General features: G+C 35.1%; 1 protein-coding gene across 1 annotated transcript in view; it reads left to right on the top strand.

The window, feature by feature from the left end:
• FAM160B1 (family with sequence similarity 160 member B1) overlaps window positions 1-23,023 on the top strand; it is a 54,214-nt gene that overhangs the window by 4,868 nt on the left and 26,323 nt on the right. Inside the window, exons 2-8 of the mRNA XM_036735058.1 lie at window positions 3,097-3,175; window positions 7,164-7,333; window positions 10,714-10,818; window positions 11,185-11,307; window positions 19,583-19,876; window positions 20,078-20,274; window positions 21,197-21,311. Coding sequence (XP_036590953.1) covers window positions 3,097-3,175; window positions 7,164-7,333; window positions 10,714-10,818; window positions 11,185-11,307; window positions 19,583-19,876; window positions 20,078-20,274; window positions 21,197-21,311 — 1,083 coding nt within the window. The remainder of the gene's footprint in view (window positions 1-3,096; window positions 3,176-7,163; window positions 7,334-10,713; window positions 10,819-11,184; window positions 11,308-19,582; window positions 19,877-20,077; window positions 20,275-21,196; window positions 21,312-23,023) is intronic.

The raw sequence follows: 23,023 nt of genomic DNA, 5'->3' as shown, positions 1-23,023 counted from the left end.
TTGAAGATTTAAAAATGAAACAAAAGCACTAAATCTTTAAGAATAACTAGATATGTCTTCCCTAATAGCTACTAAATTTTGAAATCTGTCACACAACTGATATTTCTGATGAAACTGAATTTAGGGAAATATGCATGTTTTGAAGAAAAATCTTTTTAAAAGTAGGTATCAGGCTAAAACAAGATTGTATAATGGCCTCTCTCACTATTAACTTCCCCAGTTAACTACTCTTTTCTCTTTCCCTTATTTGTCTCATACTTAATGTTTCTCATAATATCTTCAATCTTCCTTACATTTATTTATTTATTTACACCATTCCCAAGTTCATGTTTTTATTTTTTCTTCTTTAATAAAGGCTTTTAATGACTTCAAAAAGATTTGTAGAAATCAACATCTTCCTATTGGATAGATTTATTTTTTTTTAGATCACTAATGTTTGGAGAGGAAGTAGGAAGAGAGAAAAAAGAAAAGGCATGACTAGAGATAATAGAAGTTGTGGATTATGGGTGTATTTTTTAAGACCTGCTTTTTGTCCTGGTTTGTCCTTTGTTCTGGAAGAGGACTATGACTTCAGGAAGATGATGACATGACTTGCAAATGAATTGGATTTGAGTGAGGGAGGGCTGTGCAAAGTCACCGGCCTCCCTTTTTCCTCCATAGTCATTTGAGTCCAATGGCCAGATATAGATCAGGGTGATTGGAGATGGCCCAGGATGCAGTGAGAGACCTTGGACTTTTTAAGCTAAGGTCATTCCGATGTCTCACTTTGAGTGAGGCAAGGCCAATTTAGTGAATAGGCTTTTTAAAGAAGTGAGCCAATGGATCCAATGGATAGCATCTTTAATGAAAACAAAGAAAAAAGAAAAATCAAACTGGGAGGGGAAGACCCTCAGGGTTGCTGGCCAAAAGAGAAACTATTACTATTTATATTCACTGTGAGCCTGGGGCCTCAGAAAAGTAACCCTATTTATATTCACTGTGAGCCTGGGGGTTCAGAAAAGTAACCCTTAAGTGGTGCTTTCAGGGGAACCTGTTGTCCAGTCCTTGAGAGTGAATTGAGTTTGTGGCCCTATCTTTAAGGAGGAAATCTATCTGGTAATACCCTAAGACATAGGTGGGGAACCTAACCTGCGCCTAGAGGTTACTTGTGGCCATCTAGGTCCTTGGGTGCAGCCTTTTGACTGAGTCCAAGTTTGTTCTATGAAGTTTGGATTCAGTGAAAGGGTTGCACTTGAGGACCTACAGGGCCATGTAGAGGCTGCAGGTTCACCACCCCTGCCCCAGATAACTAGATGGATTTCAGCCATCAAAATGTTCACCCAGATGGCTTTTGAGGAGAAAGTGAGGCTGGTGACTCTGCACAGCCCTCCCTCACTCAAGTGCAATTCATTTTCAAGTCTGCTTTTTGTTAGAATTATCTATAAGGTTTATTTGAAGGGTTTCCTTGGATGATCCTGTGTTAAATCCTGCCTCAGAAATTTACCAGCTGTAGGATGCTGGCCAAGTCATTTAACTCTTCTGAGCCTTAGTTCCCAGTTATTAAGGATAATAATAACACTTCACTAAGGTGAGTTGTTATAAGAATCAAATGAAATAAGGTATGTAAAGTACTTTACAAATCTTAAAACACTGTAAATGTAAGCTATTTTGATCCAGCTCCTTGGAATGGAAATCGGTCTGTAGGGATCCTTTCAGTCTTATATGTCTACTAAGTGATTTTAAAATAATAAAAAGGTCACAATAGGTATCTGACTTTGTTGAGTAGCATACATGAATAGTGGTAGACCTAGGGACTAGACCTGAAAGGTCATTGATAGGGGAACTCCCAGAAGAGGAAACTCTCTCTACCAATGGTTACATGGATAAAAATGTGTGTATCTATGTGCTTATATATGTGAATAACCAAATAGTTTGTTAAAAGTATGTTAAGCATGTTTTCTCCTTTTACTTGAAATATGGGAAATAGTTGGGTATTTGTATCCTCTTAAGTAGTCTAGCATTTGTTAAGGCATTGGTATTTCCAATTTCAAGTCCCCTCTGGCAATTTATTTACTTATTAGCTTCCCTAAAAATAACAGAAACAGTATGAAATTTTGGGTTCTGTGTTCAGGATGACATAGTATTATCTGTTTTAAATTTCTAGCTATCAAGTCTGCTCATTCAAAGTCAAGCTTGACAGGCTCTCCGCCTTTAATAAAATAATAAAATTTTTATGAAATGTGATAAATTATTTCCCAGCATCACAAAATATGTTGTAATTATGTAATACAAACTATATTGCTAAAATACTCAGATCAGTTGTTGTTGGGTCCAAACTGTTTTGTTCTTTCTCTTTTTGTTAGTAGAAATCTGAGATTCTGTAGCTGTCATGTACAGAGCTTGAAAATATGCAATTTTGATCCTTAGAATGGCCTGAAATGAATTTCAAAGTAGAAATAGAAACTTTTTAAAATATAAAATGTGACATAAAGTAACAGGTATATTTCTGAAATGAAAATTTGCTAACGTAAGTGATATTCATTTAATATCTATTGTAGCATAAAATGGGAAAGACTTAGTTTTAAATGTCTCTGAAAATGTTACTTTTAGTCTGATTACTTAGTTGGCTTTATATATTCTTTCCTGCTGATGTGGAAATAGTACTGTTTTATAATTTAGTCCAAAGTCCAAAGTTCCCTTGATATAGTTTCATTCTGCTGATACTAAATATTGATGTGAGCCTTAGTTTAAAAATAAATATTGGCAAAATGAGGATGGGTTAACTATTTTCTTTGATAAAATATGACACATCCTTACCAGTAGAGTAATTAATAAAAAACATTTTTTAAAACTATACCAAGAAAAGGTCTAACAGTAATGGTAAATTGTGATGTTGATAATTTATATTTTCTATCTTCTATATAAATTCTATTTCTATTTTCTTCTCTTTGAGTATTTTATGGTTCACTTTAATACCCAGCCTGGAGCAAAAGGCATTTAAAAGTGGGTGTTTTATATGATATTATATATAAATAAACAAGAATTCTTTTTCATTCTATGGAAAATAAAATAATGCTATTTTCTAAATTATGAGATTTTTTTTTTCTTTCTTTATAGCTTGCTCCTTCTCTTCCTTTACAAGAAGATTTTGTTTATCACTGGAAGGCAATTACCCATTACTACATAGAGACTTCAGGTAATTTTTGAATTAGGTACAGAAATTGTATATGAAGAAAAGCTAGATTTATGAAATGCTGGATGTAACTTCCCCCCAAAGGGTGTTTTTTTAAAAACAACTTATTCTGCTTTGATTCACATTTTTAAAAGTGTCCTAAGATAGCAAAGGCAAATAGTAGTCAATGTCATCATTCATTTTTTTATTTTCTGTAATCGGAAATGTGTCCTTTGGTGTTGGACCTAATTTTTTACTTCCTTCTTTTCTGTTCAATCTGAACAGTAGAAATTCACAGAAATGTTTATTAAAGGTTGCTACCTTTCCTGATGACTGTTCTCAGCTCTTGAATCCCCACTCCCAGCACCACTGAGGAAAACACATTTACCATGACACATTTTAAGTTAATTTCTTTTCATTCATTTTTCAACATCAAGGAGTCTTTCTAGTAGTAATTGTTTTCTTAATGATAAATAGCAAATGGTCCATTTTGAATAGTTGTTATGGTCTGGTGAATTTGTGGAAAATTCATGAATAATTTTCAAATCAAAATTTAAAAAATATTTTTTTTTCAGTCAGTTGATCAATAAGCATTTGTTCAGTTCCAAGGACTATGCTAGGCACTGGATGCACAAAAAGAAAAATGAAACAGTCCTTGCCTCCAGGCAGCTTATATTCTATTGGAAGAAAATGAGATGTACACATATAAGCAAATATAAAGTATTTGTTTTTGTAGGGAGAGGCATGTTATGGCAGTAGCAGCTGAGTAGATCAGTGCATTTAGGAGAGGTCCCTCAAGCTGAGTTTTGAAGGGAGTGAATTAAACATTCTAAGAGGTGGACATGAGGAAGGAGTACATTTCAAGCATGAGTGAGGCAGCCAGTGCAAAGACAAATAGCCAGTAGCTATCTTTTCAGTACCTGTTATCAGAACTATCCCAGGGAATAAATCTCAAGAAGTTTCCAATATCTTTTGGCAGATAAAATATTCACACATAAAAATTACTTATAAGCTGAACAAGGACAAAGACCAACCTTCTATTTCCTTTCAAATTCCCATAAATTCCCTGGTTCTAGGTAAGAAACAAATAGGATCTTAATAGATGCTATTAAATACATGTATTATACACACAGTGTACATACAAATTTGTGTACAACTCAACCTATCAACAAATATTCATTAAGCAACTATACTTTGTGTAAGGCACTATGTCAAATAACTGGCAATACAAGTAAAAAGAATGAAACAATAAGCTAACACTTTAGAGAAATCAACACATCAAGCATATAACTTTTAGAATGTGAGTTTCTTAAAGTGAGGAAATTTTTTTTTAAAGTTTGTATCTTTTGTATCCCTAGCCCTGTGCCATATGCGTAGGAAATACTTAATGATTACTTGTCAAATTGAGTTATAGCAACATAGTACAGTACATATTAAATTTAGAAGTTCAGAGAAGACCCAAGTAGAGGAGTTAACCAAGAATTTGGTGTCTTTTGTTATCTTTTATATTCAGACATGCTTTGAAGTTGGACAAATAAAATGTATTTTTATAGTAACTTGAGCTTTTAAAAAATTCTTTAAAACTTTCATGAATCCATTATTTCATCTCTACTGGTATTCCTTCTTTTAACAGTGTAGATAGAAACTTATCTGACTTTTTATTCTCTGAGATTCTTATCCATCTCCTCCCATCAGTCTTTCCCATGGGGGATACCCAGTGTGTGCTGGAGGCTTTCCTCTGTTGTCTTCTAACATTATATTCATAACAGTGCAACACTGCTATCCTTTCCTCTCACTGCACGGTTCTTCCATCTTCTTTGGTGTTCAAACATCTCCTGAGTGACATCTTTTTCATCTTTTGGGGTTCAAGTTAATGTTGGCAATATATTTTATGCAGCCTGTTAATGCCAGCTCTGAGTCTTTGCATGGTCCTTTGGATCACCTACAATTTTGAGGATCACAGAATCATAGCTTTAGAGCTAGAAAGGATATCAAATACCAAAAATTTCTCCTATTTACTAATTGTAAATGGTTTATTTAATCTTTCTGGGCCTAGTTTCTTTATAAAAATGAGCATTAGGTTTAATGACTTCTGAGTGTTCTTCCAATTCTGTATTAGAAGCAGTATAGTGTATTGGAAATGGTACTGGTTTGTTGTCACAGGACCTGGGTTCATATTTCTATTCTGTGATAACTATGTGACCATGGGCAAGTTACTTAACTTCTCTGGACCTTAGCTTCCTCATTTTAAAAATAAGGATGATCTGTTAAGGCCAGGTCTCTTCCAGCTCTTAATTCTGTGATCCTGTGAACTCCTTCCAGTTTAAGCCTCAAGGGGTGAAACAACTTACTCATGGTCATGTCAATAGAATGTATTTATTTTAATAATTTTTCCAACAAAAGTTTATTTTCTCTCCTCCAAATAGAATAAGAAAAATAAGACCCTTACAGTAAATAGTCAAGCAAAAAAAATTCCTGTTTCAGCAATGGCCAAAAATATACCTCATTTTTCATGGTTGGTCATTGTATTGATCATAGTTCTTGTGTCTTTCAAAGTTGTTTGTTTTTACAATATTGTTATTGTATAAATTGTTCTTCTTGTTCTATTTATTTTGCATTTATTCATTACAAGCTTTGCAGGCTTCTCTGAAGTCTCTTGTCATTTCTTAAAATATAGTAATATTTTATTACATTCATACATCATAATTTGTTTAACCATTCCCCAATTAATGGGTACCCCCTTATGTTCTGGTTCTTTGCTGTTGCAAAAAGAGGTGCCATAAATATTTTTGAACATATAAGTCTACAGGTAATAAGTAAAAGACCCCTACTTTGAAGCCAGGTCCTTTAACTATAAATTTAGCCTTTGTACCACTGCACTTGCCATCTCTGTGCTATAGTGGAGATGTTTGGCGTTTTGTAATTTTCAGTCATGTAACGTTACTGCAAGAGTGCTGATGTTAAAAGCTTAAGATCATTGAAATTGTTGCACAATTTCCCAGATGTTATCTAAGTCACTTTCTTCCTCTTATTAAATTCTGGGCCTAGCTCATTGTTTAATCCATTGTTATAATATAAAAATAGGTTGGATTAAAAAGGGGAGAACACTTTTTCCTGACCAAATTCAATGATATGAGTATAAAAGTATGTATGTGAATGCTGGGGGGAAATCTGTAATGTTTACTATGCCTTAACAGCAGATTTGAAAAGTCTAATCAAAAGATTTTCATAACTTTAAAAGGGTTTTCTTTTGTTTCCTCGTTTATTTAAAAAAACAAAAAAACCACACATGAAGAAATGATGACCAGGTAGGATAAATTGACTTTCTCAATATCTCATTACAGAATCAAACCAATTACAAAATCAAGAAAGAACCCAGTGGTACTCACTTTCTTCTCTGTGCCTTCCTCTCCTCCCCAACTTTCCTCCCCTCTTCTTCCCAGCCCTGACCCTAAGGGTATCCAATTTTCTTTATAAGTCATCTTAAAAGTCAGGTTGTCCAAATTATGGTTAAATTAAACATTTATTTATTATTTTTGGAAGTGTTGAGTTGATGTTGCTATTTCCTTCCGTAATCATGTTATCTTATGGAAAATACACTGCAATTCTATTTAATTCAAGAACAATTTATTAAGCCCCTACTATGGTGCATTGTACTAGTGGAGATACAGACATAAAAAAAGATATGCTTGGCCTTGTTGACCTTATAATTAGGGGGAGATAATGCAGGCAGAGAGAAATATCCTACAAACTAAAACATGGTAAGTGCAAAAGAAGTTCCTTATTGGTTATTTTGGATGAACAAGATTTAATCCAGAATATTGAATAAGTTCTTCCAACAGGATTATGGCAAAAAGTATTATTTTTAATGAGAAAACAAGCCATGTGGATTCACTCATATTGTATAGAGTCTGAATAGTGTTAAGAAAATACAGGTATTTTAAAATCTATGTGATTAAAAATAAAAATATATTTTAATGTATGTTTGCTGGATACTATTTTTACTCTTTAGATGATAAAGCTCCAGTGACAGATACAAACATTCCATCTCATCTGGAACAGATGCTAGATATCTTGATACAAGAAGAAAATGAACTAGACTTTGGAGAGACTGGGCCTTGTATGGAATATTTACTTCATCACAAGATCTTGGAAACATTATACACGTTAGGGAAAGCAGATGTAAGTTCTTAACTCTTTCCGTTCTGATGCATTTTAAGAAACTTTATGAATACTTTGTAATCAAAATATGGAGTGACCGGGGATCAAGCTTGCTAAAATTAAGTCATTTATTTGTGTAGACTGTGTTGTCCTTAGTGAGCAGAGATCATTCATTTCTTTTTTTTTTTCAACATCAACAAGATTATTTATTAGTGATGGAATAAAAAATCTAATATGCATTCCATGCAAGTTATTATTTTATTTTTTCACTCATGAAAATTAAAACCCACAGGCGGGCCGGTGCAGCCCACGGGCCGTATTTTATTTTATTTTTTAAAATTTAATTTTATTTATAATATATATTTAGTTTTCAGCATTGATTTTCATAAGAGTTTGAATTACAAATTTTCTCCCCATTTCTACCCTCCCGCCCACTCCAAGATGGCATATATTCTGGTTGCCCCGTTCCCCAGTCAGCCCTCCCTTCTGTCACCCCACTCCCCTCCCGACCCCTTTTCCCTTCTTCTCTTGTAGGGCAAGATACATTTCTACGCCCCGTTGCCTGTGTATCTTATTTCCTAGTTGCATGCAAAAACTTTTTTTGTTTTTGTTTTTGAACATCTGTTTTTAAAACTTTGAGTTCCAAATTCTCTCCCCTCTTCCCTCCCCTCCCCCCCCCCCACCCTCCCTAAGAAGGCAAGCAATTCAACATAGGCCACATGTGTATCATTATGTAAAACCCTCCCACAATACTCATGTTGTGAAAGACTAACTGTATTTTGCTCCTTCCTAACCTATCCCCCTTTATTGAATTTTCTCCCTTGACCTTGTCCCTTTTTGAAAGTGTTTGTTTTTGATTACCTCCTCCCCCTATCTGCCCTCCCTTCTGTCATACCCCCTTTTTTATCTTCCTCCTTCTTTCCTGTGGGGTAAGATACCCAACTGAGTGTGTATGGTATTCCCTCCTCAGGTCAAATCCGATGAGAGCAAGATTTACTCGTTCTTCCTCACCTGCCCCCTCTTCCCTTCCTACAGAACTGCTTTTTCTTGCCACTTTTATGCAAGATAGTTTATTCCATTCTATCTCTCCCTTTCTCCCTCTCTCAATGTATTCCTCTCTCATCCCTTAATTTGATTTTATTGCTTTTAGATATCTTCCCTTCAGATTCCACTCCCTCATGCCCTCTGTCTGTATATATAATATACAACTACATACACACACACACACATATACATACATACACATATATATGCATATTCCTTTCAGGTACTCTAATACTGAGGTCTCATGAATCATACACATCATCTTTCCATGTAGGAATGTAAACAAAACAGTTCAACTTTAGTAAGACCCTTGTGATTTCTCTTTCTTGTTTACCTTTTCATGCTTCTCTTGATTCTTGTGTTTGAAAGTCATATTTTCTATTCAGCTCTGGTCTTTTCACTGAGAAAGCTTGAAGGTCTTCTATTTTATTGAAAATCCATCTTTTGCCTTGGAGCATGATACTCAGTTTTGCTGGGTATGTGATTCTAGGTTTTAATCCTAGCTCCATTGACCTCCGGAATGTCGTATTCCCTTAATGTAGAAGCTGCCAGATCTTGTGTTATCCTGATTGTGTTTCCACAATACTCCAATTGTTTCTTTCTGGCTGGCTTGCAGTATTTTCTCCTTGACCTGGGAGCTCTGGAATTTGGTGACAATATTCCTAGGAGATCATTCATTTCAAAACTTCTGAATAACAAATAATACACTAAATATATCGAAAATTCTAACATAAACGTAACCATCCAAGTAGGTTGGATGGCAGGACAGATAGAGGGTCAGAAGATGGACAGTGAAATGTGAAACATGATTTAGGACCAGCTAATTATAGTGGATCATGTGACATACCTGTCAGGACAAATTGAGCCTCAGGGTAGAACTTCTAGAGCCAGCGGGGTAAGATCTCTTACTTCATGATCTCAAGAAGTCCTACGGCCTAGAGAGGACCATCAAGGAACAAAGGAGATGGCCAGTGTGATGGGATGGGAAACATGGTTTTGGGGTCTGGCTATATGTGTTGATTCATGTGCTTTTGCATTAGCTGACTCACCTACACCAATTAGGATAATGTAGCTTTTAGTTTCCTCACCTTTCAAATAATGGCTAGGGTGCTAGATGATATCTCTGTGCTCTTCCAGCAATATAAAATTTTGCAATCTGATCCTTTCTATGAATGATGTTCAGATAAGCAGATGTAGAAGTAAATTTTCTTTAAACATGTCTTCCTAAGCATTATAAATTTAAGTTGGCTAACATTATTATTGATTTGTGTGTGTGTGTGTGTGTGTGTGTGTGTGTGTGTGTGTGTATGTATGAATAGACATTACTGAGTATCTTATGTTATCTTATTCAGTTCTCAGTTCATTCAATTTTTATTTCTTCCTAGTATACCAGGTGCTCTGCAATTCACTTTTCACTTTTTTTTTAATAAAAGTACTAGATAAAGATAATGGTTCTTGAGCAAAATAATAAGGGCTATACCAGTATATTTGTTATTAATGATTACACATATATAATAGTATGAAATGAGAGCAACATGTGAATTACTGAACAAACGTTTTTGTAACTACAGTAATAGTTTGTATTTTTTCCTGATACATATTTTTTTAGTGCTTAGAAAATGCTCATTGAAAGGCAGTATAATTAGTATTGATTATAGGAGATGTGACTAATATAACTTCATTGGTAATTCCTTACCCATTTAATCTCAGTGTCAGTCCTCAGTTTCTTTTAATTTTTAGCTGCTATTGCATGTTTAATACAGCATATTTGGGTTTGTATTTCAAAAACTTTATTAAAATCTTCACTAGCTGTAAAAGATGCAGTGGATATCATTTTACAAATAAGTCAAGTAAAGCTGTCAGTCCATTGATACATGTGTGCCCAAAAAATCCCATTCGTTTATATCTGTTTGCACGTTAGGAAGTTTCCAGCCATTATAAAATAATAACCTCTTTAGTGGTGAAATATATATATTTCAAAAATAAATGTATATTACAATGTATATTAGATATATCTTGTATATTTTTTATTAGATATAAATATATATCTAAATGTATATTAGAATATACACAATCTGACTTTGCTGGTACCACATTTAGATCTCAACATTATCGTGTCAACAAAGTTTCAGTAATTACAAGTCTTTAACTTCACATACTGTACAGTCTGATACAGAATTTTATTTCCAGAATATAAATTATGATACTTTATATTTTCATTCTTATATTTTAATTATCTAATTGCATGTTGTGATTTTTCAGAAGGCAATAAATTAATGAAAATTCTTTTCCATATCTCTTCACTTTGGGGCTAAATATATCTTTATTGTCTCTTTCTCTTTTTCTTGTGTTTATAGTGTCCTCCAGGAATGAAGCAGCAGGTATTGGCTTTCTATACCAAACTTTTAGGGAGAATTCGACAACCACTACTTCCACACATTAATGTACACAGACCAGTGCAGGTATTTTTTCCTCTTTAACATAAAAATATTTCTTTTATTTGGTTTGATGTAGAAATTACTTTAGATCTTTTCCTAAAGGTTCTAATTACACAAAAACTTGTCTTTAAAAGGGAATGGTTAGAGCTAATCAAATTTTTGAGTGCCAGCTATTTATATAAGGTACTGTGTCAAAATTCATTGATATAACTATCAATTTTTTATTTGAAACATTGAAGATACTAAGAAATACATTGGAAAATGAGAATATTTTTCCTATCTACGTAACATGTGGTATACGTCTTCTACAGATTTGAAGTATCAAAAATCCTTACCTTAACTTAATTAGTATTTATATGAATTATAAAAACGTTTTATTTTTTTAAACAGAAATTAATCAGACTTTGTGGTGAAGTTCTTGCAACTCCAACTGAAAATGAAGAAATTCAGTTTCTCTGTATAGTGTGTGCAAAATTGAAGCAAGATCCCTATTTGGTCAATTTTTTTCTTGAGGTATGTAGAAGTATGCTTTATAGCTAAAGATTTTCAGTACTGGCTTCAATTTATAATTTTATAAGAACTTTGCTTTTGGAAATATTAAAGACTTAAACTACTTATTTTTGTCAGTTGCTAAGACTTAACTTTTTATTTAGCACTTGATATTTTATTCCCAATTTAATGATGCTAAAAAGAATGCACTTGAATCACATTGATGGAATTTTCATTGTGAAATACAGTTTCAGAATTAAGATGTAGCAGACCAGCACTAAGGCTCAGCTGGAAAGGAGGACACAAGGAGTGGTGGAGTAGACTAAAAAGCCCCCTGTAGATAAAATCTCCAGCCAGGTTTGCTGTAACTACTGTCTGATAAATCTGATATAGTATAGAGATAAGTGTAGATGTCTAATTTTATTCCAGGTATAAAGAATGGGTGGGGTTTCTCTTAAATTCAATATGCTAGGTAATATGGCCAATTTTACATTATTTTACCAATTATTTTGCATTTCCTTTTTGTAAAAAATGTGTTTTATTGAAACATTTGAAAATTTTGCTTTTATATTGAGTGGGGAAAGTACATTTATTGAATAGCTTCATAATGAGCAATGTTAGCTTCAAGTATAAGCATGTTTCCTAGCACTGAAGTCACTGAGGATGCAAAATTTAAATTAGTATTGAATTCATGGTTTATTTAATTTTACCTCTTAGGCAGTTCAGGTAGGCTTCCAAATTGCATGAATTTGATGCAAGAAATGCATTAGTATATTCTGAAAATAGTTTTGTTTTTTTTTTTAAATTATGGTTAGTATATTATCTATGTCTCCTATTTATCAATGATAGGAAAATGCATACTATAATTTCACTTAAAAGAAAATTTCTGAAATTAGACATATCTTCTCTTGTAGTGGAAAGAATGGTGGACTGGGAATTAGGAGACCTGTATTGAAATCCTGACCCTAGAACAGAGGAAATTTTTTTAATATAATGGTTAGTAATATTAGCTATGTTTCGTATTTCTTTAACCTTTTTTTGTGTGTCATGGACACCTTTGGCAGTCTAATGAGGCCTGTAAACCCTTCTCAGAATAATTTTTGTTGCTTACATTTCTGTTAGAAGGAAATGATGAATTAGAGGTTAGTGAAAATAAAGATGTAATTTTTTCCCCATCCAATGTACTACCTGAAATCTATCCATAGACTCCTTGTCCATGGACTCCAATTTAAGAACCTCTCACCTAGCACCTACTAGCTTTGTGACCCTGAGCAAGTCATTTTCTCAATTTTAAATACTATAAATGTGTGCACCATTGTTATCTCTCTGATATCTACTGAAGTTTTCCAACCATAACATGGATTTTTCAAACTTAAAATTTACTGTACTGCCTACTAGAGTTCTTTATTTGATTTGCTATAATGAAAGAGGGTAATGATTGTTAATTAGTATATTAGCTGTAAACGGTGCTTCTAAGGTGCTTGAAAATAGTTTGTCCTTGACATTCTAGTTATTTTACCTGAAATATCTACTCTTTTAGTTTAGCAAACCTTACGCATAGTAAAAAGGCAAATGTCAGCCCAGCATGCCTAAATTGTTATAAATTTTAACTAATTGAATCTGAATTAATGAGATTTTATTGTATTTCGTTCTTTTACTAGTAAACTTTTACTAACAGGGCTAGGTGAAGTTTAGGGAATGTGATTTTGTGATGTAAATGGGAAGTGAAAGGAATTTCACAACATGAAATAAATTCTAAATACTCTAAGACCCTCTTTAAAAAATGACATTTGTTTCGATGAAAAAAAATTGCATTCTCCCATTCCCATTGTAATCCTCTCCCCCATCTCAATTGAAAACAAAATAACAAAACCCCTTATAAAGCCAATCAAAACAAATTTCTTTATTGGCCATGTCCAAAATTTTTTGTCTCATTCTGTACTCTTAAGTATTTCACTTCTATAGGAGGTATCATGTTTTTCCATTACTCCTCTGGAATTGCGGTTGGTCATTGTGCTGATAAAAGTTCCTAATTCTTTCAGTTGTTTGGTTTTACCATATCGTTGTAATTATATAAATTGTTCTAATTTTATTTACTTTACTTTGCATCAATTCATACAAGTTTTCCCAGGCTTCTCTGAAACTCCATTTTTTAAGCTTTTATTTAGTATTTTATTTTTCCCCAGTTACAAGTAAAAACAATTTTTAAGATTCGTTTTTAAAACTTTGAGTTCCAAATACTCTCTATTCCTCCTTCCTTACCCCCCTCACTGAGAAGACAAGCAATTGCACGTAGGTTATATATGTGTAGTCCTGCAAAACATATCCGTAATAGTTGTGTTGTGAAAGAAAACATAGACAAGAAAAAAAAAGCCTCAAGAAAAATGAAGTAAAAAAAATATACTTCAATTTGTATTCAGACACGATCAGTTCTTTCTCTGGGGATGGATAGCATTTTTCATCACAAGTCCTTCAGAGCTGTCTTGGATCATTGTGTTGCTGAGAATAGCTAAGTCATTCTGTACTGATCATTTTACAATATTGCTGTTACTTTGTACGTGGTACATTTCTCAGCCCATGCAAGTCTTTTCAGGTTTTTCTGAGGGGGTCCAGCTCATCATTTCTTATAGTTAATAATATTCCATCATAATCACATACTACAACTTGTTTAGCCATTCCCAATTGATAGGCATCCTCTCAGCTTCTAATTCTATATCCCCAGAAAAGAGCTGCTATAAATACTTTTATGTATATATAGGTTCTTTTGCTTTTTGTTTTTTCTCTCTTTAGGGATACAGACCTAATACTCGTGTTGCTAGGTCAAAGGGTATGCATGGTTTTATAGCCCTTGGAGCATAGTTGCAAATAATTGCTCTACAGAATGGTTGACTCAGTTCACAACTCCACCAACAGTGCATTAAAGTTTCATTTTTTCCACGTTCCCTCCAACATTTGTCATTTACCTTTTCTGTACTATTAGCCAATCTAATAGGTATGAGATAATACCTCCGTATTGTTTTAATTTGCACTTTTCCAGTCAGTAGTGAGTTAGAACATTTTTTTCATATGGCTATAGATAGCTTTGATTACTTCATATGAAAACTGATTATATCTTTTTTTTTATCATTTATCAATTGGGGAATGGCTCTTATTTTATAAATTTAACTCCTCTATATGTTTGAGGAATGAGGCCTTTATTAGAGAAACTTGCCTCAAAAACTTTTTACTGTTGCTAATTATATTTCCCTCCATCCTATCCCACCCCCCCCTCTATGTATTCTGTTCTCTCTCTCCTTTCACCCTGTCCCTCCTCAAAAGTATTTTGCTTCTGACTACCCCCTCCTCTAATCTGCCCTCCCTTCTATCAACTACACCCCTATCCCCTTCCCCTCCTACTTTCCTGTAGGGTAAGTAAGATAGATTTCTGTACCCAATTGAGTCTGCATGTTATTCCCTCTTTGAGCCATTCCTAATGAGAGTAAGGTTCACTCATTCCCCCTTCTCTCCCACCTCTTCCCCTCCACTGCAAAAACTTTTTCTTGCCCCTTTTATGTGAGATAATTTATCTCCTTCTACCTCTCCCTTTCCCTTTTTCTCAGTACATTCCTTTCTCACCCCTTAATTTTATTTTTTAGATATCATCCCTTCATATTCAACTCACACCTGTGCCCTCTCTCTATATATACTCCTTCTAACTGCCATAATAATGAGAAAGGTCTTATGAGTTACAAATATCATCTTCTCATGTAGGAATGTAAATGGTTTAAACTTATTAAAGTCTCTTATGATTTCCCTTTCCTGTTTACCTTTTTATACTTCTCTTGAGTCTTGCATTTGAAAGTAAAATTTTCTATTCACTTCTGGTCTTTTCATCAAGACTGTTTAAAAGTCCTCTATCTCATTAAATATCCATCTTTTTCCCCTGAAGGATTATACTCAGTTTTGCTGGGTAGGTGATTCTTGGTTGTAATTCTAGCTCCTTTGTCCTCTGGAATATCATATTCTAAGCCCTTCTGTGCTTTAATGTGGAAGCTGCTAAGTCTTGTGTTTTTCTGACTGTGGCTCCACAATGCTTGAATTGTTTCCTGCTGGCTGCTTACAATATTTTCTCCTTGATCAGAGAACTCTGGAATTTGGCTGATATTCCTGGGAGCTTTCATTTTGGGGTCTCTTTCAGGAGGTGATCAGTGGATTCTCTCAATTCTCCCCTCTGGTTCTAGATTATCAGGGCAATGTGCCTTGATAATGTCTTGAAAGATGATGTCTAGGCTCCTTTTTTGATCATGGCTTTCAGGTAGTCCAATAATTTTTAAATTATTTCTCCTGGATCTGTTTTCTAGGTTAGTTGTTTTTCCAGTGAGATACTTCACATTGTCTTCTATTTCTTCAGTCTTTTGGTTTTTTTTTTAATTGTTTCTTGATTTTTCATAAAGTAATTAGCTCCCAAATATTTACTCCATTATAATTTTTAAGGAATTATTTTCTTCAGTGAGCTTTTGGACCTCCTTTTCCATTTGGCCTAATCTGTTCTTTGAGGTGTTATTTTCTTCAGTATTTTTTTTATGTCTCCTTTTCCAAGCTGTTGACTTGTTTTTCATGATTTTCTTGCATCATTTGCATTTCTTTTCCCATTTTTCCTCTATCTCTTAGTTTTCAAAATCCTTTTTGAACTCTTCCATGGCCTGAGACCAATTCATATTTTTCTATGGAGGCTTTGGATGTAGGAGCTTTGATTTTGTTGTCTTCTTCTGAGTGTGTGTTTTGATCTGCCTTGCCACCATAGTAACTTTCAGTAGTCAGAGGTTTTTTTTTTTCCTGTTGTTTATTCTTTCTCAGCCTATTAGTTGACTTTTAGCTCTTTGTTAAAGTAGGGCTCAGTTTCCAGGGTGGAGGGCACATTGTTCCAAGCTTCAGGGGGTTTGTGCAGCAGTTTTCAGAGATAATTCTAAGGACTTGTAAGTTTTCAGTTTTTCCAAAGTGGTATGATCGAAGGAAAGGTGTTTTCTACTCTCCTGGCCTGTGCTCTGGTTTGTGAGTGACCATAAGCACTCTTTTCTGCCCTGGTGTAAGGAGGGGCCCTCCTCTGTTGTTGCTACAACTTCTGCTGTGCTGGTGCTCCTCCTCACCCTGGAACTGTCACTCAGGACTGGGACCTAGATCTGTGTTTGGGCAGAACAACAGAGTCCTGCCTCAGTGCTAGCAAAAAGACCCCTGCAATCTCCTTCTGACCAGTTGTTCAGCCCCCTTACTGTCTGTGGGCTGAGAGCTCCAGAAACAGCTACTGCTGCTGCTGATTCAGTGGCTCCCAAGACATGCTCCTGGTTTGCTGTGGCTGGGACTGTGCTGGCATGGCCTGCACTGGATTGTACTTTACTCACTCAGGTGAGACAGACCTTTCCTACTGACCTTCCAAGTTGTCTTTGGCACCTGTGGGCTGAAAGGTCTGGAAACCGCCATTGCTGCCAGTGAGTCAGTTGCCCCAAGGCCTGCTCCAGGTTTGCTGGGGCCCAGTTTGTGCTGGTATGGCCTGCACTGGACTATGTTCCTGTCTCATCCTGGTACAACAGACTTTCCTGCCGACCTTCCAAGTTGTCTTGGGCTGGAAATTTGTTTCCCTCGGTCTTTTTGTGGGTTCTGCTGCTCCAGAATTTGTTTAGTTATTTTTAAAGGTATTTGGAGGAGTTTGGGGGAGAACTCAGGCTAGTCCTTGCCTTACTCTGCCATCTTGGCTCCACTTTCTTGCCACTATTTCTTATAACACAATAGTATTCCATGACATTTATATACCATAAATTAAACATCATCCAATTTATAGGCACCCCCTCAGATTCCAATTCTTTGCTACCTCAAAAAGAACTATATTTTGTTACATTCTTAGAGTTTGTTTCAGTTAGGACTATCTCTCCCTTAAGCTACCTTGCTTCTAATTCTCTCTCACCCTTCTCTTCTGTGCCCATCTCTGTGTGTGTGTGTGTGTGTGTGTGTGTGTGTGTGTGTGTGTGTGTGTGTGTGTGTGTGTGTGTATTCTTCCTTCTTTCTTTTAACCAGTTCAGTTGAGAGAGAGGTTGGAGTGTAAGCTGTTCCCTCCACACACACACACACACACACACACACACTCCTCCTCCTCCTCCTCCTCCTCCTCCTCCTCCTCGTTTGTATAGACTCCTACTTGTGTACCGACTATGTAAGATAATTTCTTTCCTTTCCCTTCATCCCCACCCATGTCCAGTATAGTGTGCTTTCCCTCTTAATTCTCCCTTCATTCTTCTCTTAAGATCATCAAGACATAACAGAATCACTCCCAAGCTATCTCTACTCAGATTCCCTTTATGATCCTAAACATTTTATGCCTTTATTTAGTCTTTTATCATTGATCATTCATGTTTACCTTTTAAGTTTCTCTTCACTCCTTTGTTTGAACTTCAGAGTTTCTCCACAGCTCTGATATTTTCATCAGGATTTCTTAGAAGTCTTCTATTTCATTGAAGATCCATTTTTATCTTTAGTTTTTTTCCCTTTAGGATTATACTCAGTTTTGCTGAGTAAGTTATTCTTGGTTGTATGCCTGTATCTTTTGCCCTCTGGAACACTGTATTCCAGGTTCTTGATGCCTTTATAGTGGTAGCTGCTAAATCATGTGTAATCTTAACTGTGGCTTTTTGTTACTTGAATTACTTCTTTCTGGCTGCTTGCAATATTTTTTCTTGGACTTGAAAACACTGAATTTTGGCTGATATTCCTGGGAGTTTTCATTTGGAGGGTTCTTTTATAAGCTGACAGGTGGATTCTTTTTATTTATACTTTGCCCACTGATTCTGAGAAATGTAAGCAATTTTCTTTTAAGATTTCTTGAAATATGAAGTCTAGCCCCCCCCCTTTTTTTTTTTGGTCATAGCATTCATGTAGTTCAATGATTGTTTTTTATAAAAAAGTTCTTATTTATTTCATTAAATATTAACCAATTACATGTTAAAAAGTTTAACAATCATTTAAAACAATTTTGAGTTCCAAATTCTCTCCTTACCTTGCTTCTTTTCCCTCTCCTTGAGAAGGCAAACAGTTTTTTTTAACAGTGATACATGTGTAGTCATGCAAAACATGTTTTCATATTAGCCTTGTTACAAAAGAAAATACAGACAAAAACAAAAGTTTAAAAAGTATTCTTCAATCTGCGTTCAGTTTATCAGTTCTCTCTCTGGAGATAGATAGCATTTTTCATCATGGGTCCTTATGGAATTGTCTTGATCAGAGTAGCTAAGTCTTTCACAGTTGAGCATCCTTACAATATTGCTATTACTGTGTACAATGTTCACCTGGTTCTGCCCACTTCACTTTGCTTGAGTTTTCATATCAGTCTTCCCAGGTTTTTCTGAAAGCATCTTGCTTATCATATCTTATTGACAGTACTATTCCATCCCTATCATATACCACAGCATGTTCAGCCATTTCCCATTTTATGGGCATCCCCTCAATATCCAATTCTTTGCCACCACAAAAAGAATTGCTATAAGTATTTTTGTATAAATAGGTCAGTTCCCCTTTTCTTTGATCATTGCAAATGGTTATTATTTCATTCTTTGTGCTTATAGCCAAATTGCCTGGCACATCTAGATGTTTAATAAATACTTGTTTATGGATTGCTGTGTAATAACTATTTATAGTCTGTTATTTTCCTTGCAGTTGTTCCCCTCTACTTCATGTGTCCTCAGCTTGATTTCTCAAGATAATTAATGATAAATCCTATTTCTAACAGTAATACAAAGTTTACTAGTATTGTGATTTTAGTTTGTTGAAAGGAAAATCTTGAATTAACTTGCTATAATCATTTTAAGACAGGGTATGATGGATTCTCATTTGTGTCTGTTATATAGTTTTTGCTCATCTGTTTATGTGCCCCAGCTGAAAACTTTTGCTTTAAAATTGATCTTTTCCTTTACTTTAAGATTTCATTGATATTGCCTTCATGATGGCATGACTATATGAACTTTAGATCTTGTCTCAAGATTTTTTCCCAAGATTTTTTTGGGTATTTTTAATACCAAAACTAGTGGTCACTTGTCTCTGCTGAAAAGATTTTCCACCTAGTATTTAAACAGTTAAGGGATATATTAAATCTATTTGATCCATAGTATTATGTTTAGCTGCAGTATTTTTTTCTGGAGATAATTAATACCTTGTTGATTGCTGTAGTACCTGCACTTATAAAATACTGATTGTAGAAAAATCCACTTTTTTTCCCTAGGCATTATAGTTTTTAGGGCTGTTGGTGTGACTTTGAGAATGTTGTGATTCTTTTCAGAACAAATTAAAATCATTGGCTTCCAAAGGAGAATCAGATGTAGTTACGGAGGATACATTAAAAGGACAGGATTCCTTGACAACAGATACAAGGCAGGCCTCTCCGCCTGAGGACCTCTCTGGTAGTATTGGAATGGAGCCAACAGAGATAGAAGATGATCTTCCTCATCAGCCAGATGATCTGTCCACAAGATTGGATCAGCTAAATGTTGCTTCATTGCCTGAGGCTTCTGCTACTCGTCCTCATCAGGATTACAATTTAGTGAATTCTTTGCTAAATCTTACTAGAAGCCCAGTAAGTTCTTGTTATTTACAAATCTTGTCATTTTCTTCTTGCATGGTTGTGGTGACAAAAGTTTGAAATAAAACTTTTAGGATCTTAAAAATCTCTTCTTAGTTTAGAAGAAAATGTATTACTATGTTTTTAAATATTTTTTTTCCCCTAAAACTACTTAGTTGAATGTGATTTGAAGGGCTACTGTTTTCTTTTTTATAGGATGGTCGAATAGCTGTGAAGGCATGTGAGGGTCTGATGTTGTTAGTAAGTTTGCCAGAACCTGCAGCTGCCAAATGCCTTACCCAGAGCACTTGTTTATGTGAACTACTGACAGACAGACTTGCTTCCCTCTATAAGGCCTTACCTCAGTCGGTGGATCCTTTAGATATTGAAACGGTGGAAGCAATTAACTGGGGGTAAGAAACTTCATTTGTATCTCTCCATAAAGGAAAAAAAAATAAATTGTAAATTTTTCAGTAATTTCTGTTTTATAGTAACCTTTACTTTTGAAAACTTTATGTCATTTCTCTTCTAGAGATGTTTACATTTTCACTGCTCTGTTTCAAGTTTGTAGAAGTACCTAATTTTGAATGAATTATTGTAATGGGTATTGGAGAGTACAAGCAGTTACATATTTAAATCACATTTTTTTTTGTCTTTGTTTAAGAAGGTAATCTTTATAAATAGATAGTTCTGTTCTCTTACTCAGGAATCAAGTTCCCTAGTTCTGGAGATAAACCTTTTATGTATTTGGTTGCTTGCATGCCTGGGATATTTACCTTTAAATCCTGCCCTTCCCTCACATTTTTAAGCCAGAGTTGTGGTACTGTTTTAGTCTCTTACTTGAATAAGGGCCTTTTATTTAGCTATCCATGAACTGACAGCCCTGTTATCACTCTGCACACCAGAAAAGGGAAAGAAGACTTACCTACCTACTTATCATTTATTTGCAGATTCTCTTACCTTCCTTCACTTCTCTTCCATACCAACAACTAGGCAACCTACCTTTCTGTTGTTAGTTTTCAGAGATTATGGGGAATGTCAGAAGAGGTAATCAGGCATATTTTCTTTTCTCCTTAAAATCCATTTTTTTTCTTCAGCATTTCCATTTCTGCGCACTAAAGAGACAACTGAAATGATTTGTTTTTCTAATCCTTCTTTGTTTCCCTTTCACTACATTGTGTAAACACCCTGTATTTTTGGAAATTATTCTTACTCTCCGCATTCTACTACGAACAAGAAATGAACCCAGGTGACAGAATGAAATGTGTGCATCTTGAAAGCTATAATTAAACTTTTTTTGATATCTTGTACTAAGTGCTTTTCTGTATATTACAGCTTGGATTCATATAGTCACAAAGAAGATGCATCAGCTTTTCCAGGAAAACGAGCCTTAATTTCCTTTCTCTCATGGTTTGATTACTGTGATCAGCTAATTAAAGAAGCACAAAAGGTTTGAAATATCTTTGACTCACACATCATTTAAAAAATATAAATTTGTATCTGCTATGTGAAATTTGAACTTCTTGCATGAAACCCAAGATAGATTTTAAGGATGTTAATAAGGCTTCCATAGTCTAGTTTAAAAAACAAAAAATTTTTCCTAAGAAGATGTAAACAGACTGAGGTTCAAGTTCTGGATTTTTTTTTTATTACCTCGGACCAGTTACCATGACCTCATTTTCTAGTGTGTAGAATGGGTATAATATTTGCTTCTATAATATTCAGAAATATTATAAAGCATAATGAAAATAATGTATTTCTTTGAGAAACTTAGAAAACTTGCTGTCTTGTAAGAAAGAGCTGCTGTACTTATTCCTCTAGTGATCAGTAGATTATTCCATGAGCTCCTCCCACCCCTGAAAAAGGAAACTCAGCCTCACTTCTTAGCAGACTGACTTCAAGTGACTTCTCTGCCGTTTGCCTAGAATGCTTTAACTGTCATGATTACGATAATCGTAACGAATGGTCTTTGAAGCACTTTCCATGCATTCTTTAATTTGACCAGTGTAACAGCCTTGTGGTGAAGGTGCTGTTATTATTCCTGTTGTACAGAGAAGGAAACCGAAGCTCACAAAGGCTCAGTGACTTGCCCAGGGTCACATAAGAGTGTCCGAGGTGGAATTCAAATGCAAACCTTCTGACTCCAGGTCCAGCACACTATATACTACTCACTAGTTTTCTGGAACAGATATAAAATAAATGAACTTAGCAGCGATCAGATTAGCTTATAAACTCTTGACAGGCTACCTAGATACTACTTATGCCTTTATTCTCATGTTTCTGGACATTTGCCTTGACATGTGTGTGATAGGGCCCAGAAGTAATGTATAATTTGGGTGCATTGTTTCACTACATCAGGGCCCTCGTTGGTCAGTCAGTAAACATGTGTTAAGCACCTGTTATGTGCCAGACACTGTACTAACCACTGGATACAAAGAAAGCAAAACATACAGCCCTTGCCTTCAAGGAGCTTATAGTCTGCTGGAGAAAGGTTACACACAAAGGAAGTTAAAACCAAGGGAGGGCTGCCTGTTGAGGCATGATTGAGAAGTCCAGAGGAGTGTAGCTAGATGGGAAATAATAAAAAGATGACTGGCCTAGGTGCCCACCTGAAGTGAAGGTTCTGGGAGGAGCTCTCAGCTTTCTGTCCTCTAATTAGTGGCAGAGGATAGCGAAGAGGTATGAGTTCCAGGGCTGATGTAGTCTTTCTGGGAGAGTACTGACTAGTTGTGAGTGATTTTGTTGGTACAGGAACTCCCTCCTGCCAATGCAGTTGTCATCTATCATTTTCAGTCATCTTGATCTATGTCTTGCCATTGTGCCTAGATAGCTCTGGAGGAGAGGATAAGGCTTGTCACTTTGCATAGCTCTCTGTCACTTAAGTCCAATTCACTTCACCTTCCTGATGTCGTCGTGCTCTTCAAGAACGAAGGACAAACAACATCCATTATTTATAGTCTTAGACTAAGGTTAAATTCTTTGTAGTCATGCAACTAAGTGTCCAAAGCAGTATTTGAACCTATATCTCCCTGACTCCAAATCCAGCACTCTATTTGCTTTACACCCAGATGCTTCTCAGTTTGGGTCCATATATACTTAAGGAGGAAGATTATTTTCCCTGCATAATTAAATTAGGAAATTAGTTTTTTAAATTTCCTAAAT

The sequence above is a fragment of the Trichosurus vulpecula genome, chromosome 8, assembly GCF_011100635.1.
Source record: "Trichosurus vulpecula isolate mTriVul1 chromosome 8, mTriVul1.pri, whole genome shotgun sequence".
NCBI lineage: Eukaryota > Metazoa > Chordata > Mammalia > Diprotodontia > Phalangeridae > Trichosurus > Trichosurus vulpecula.
This window is presented reverse-complemented; position numbering and strand designations above follow the sequence as displayed.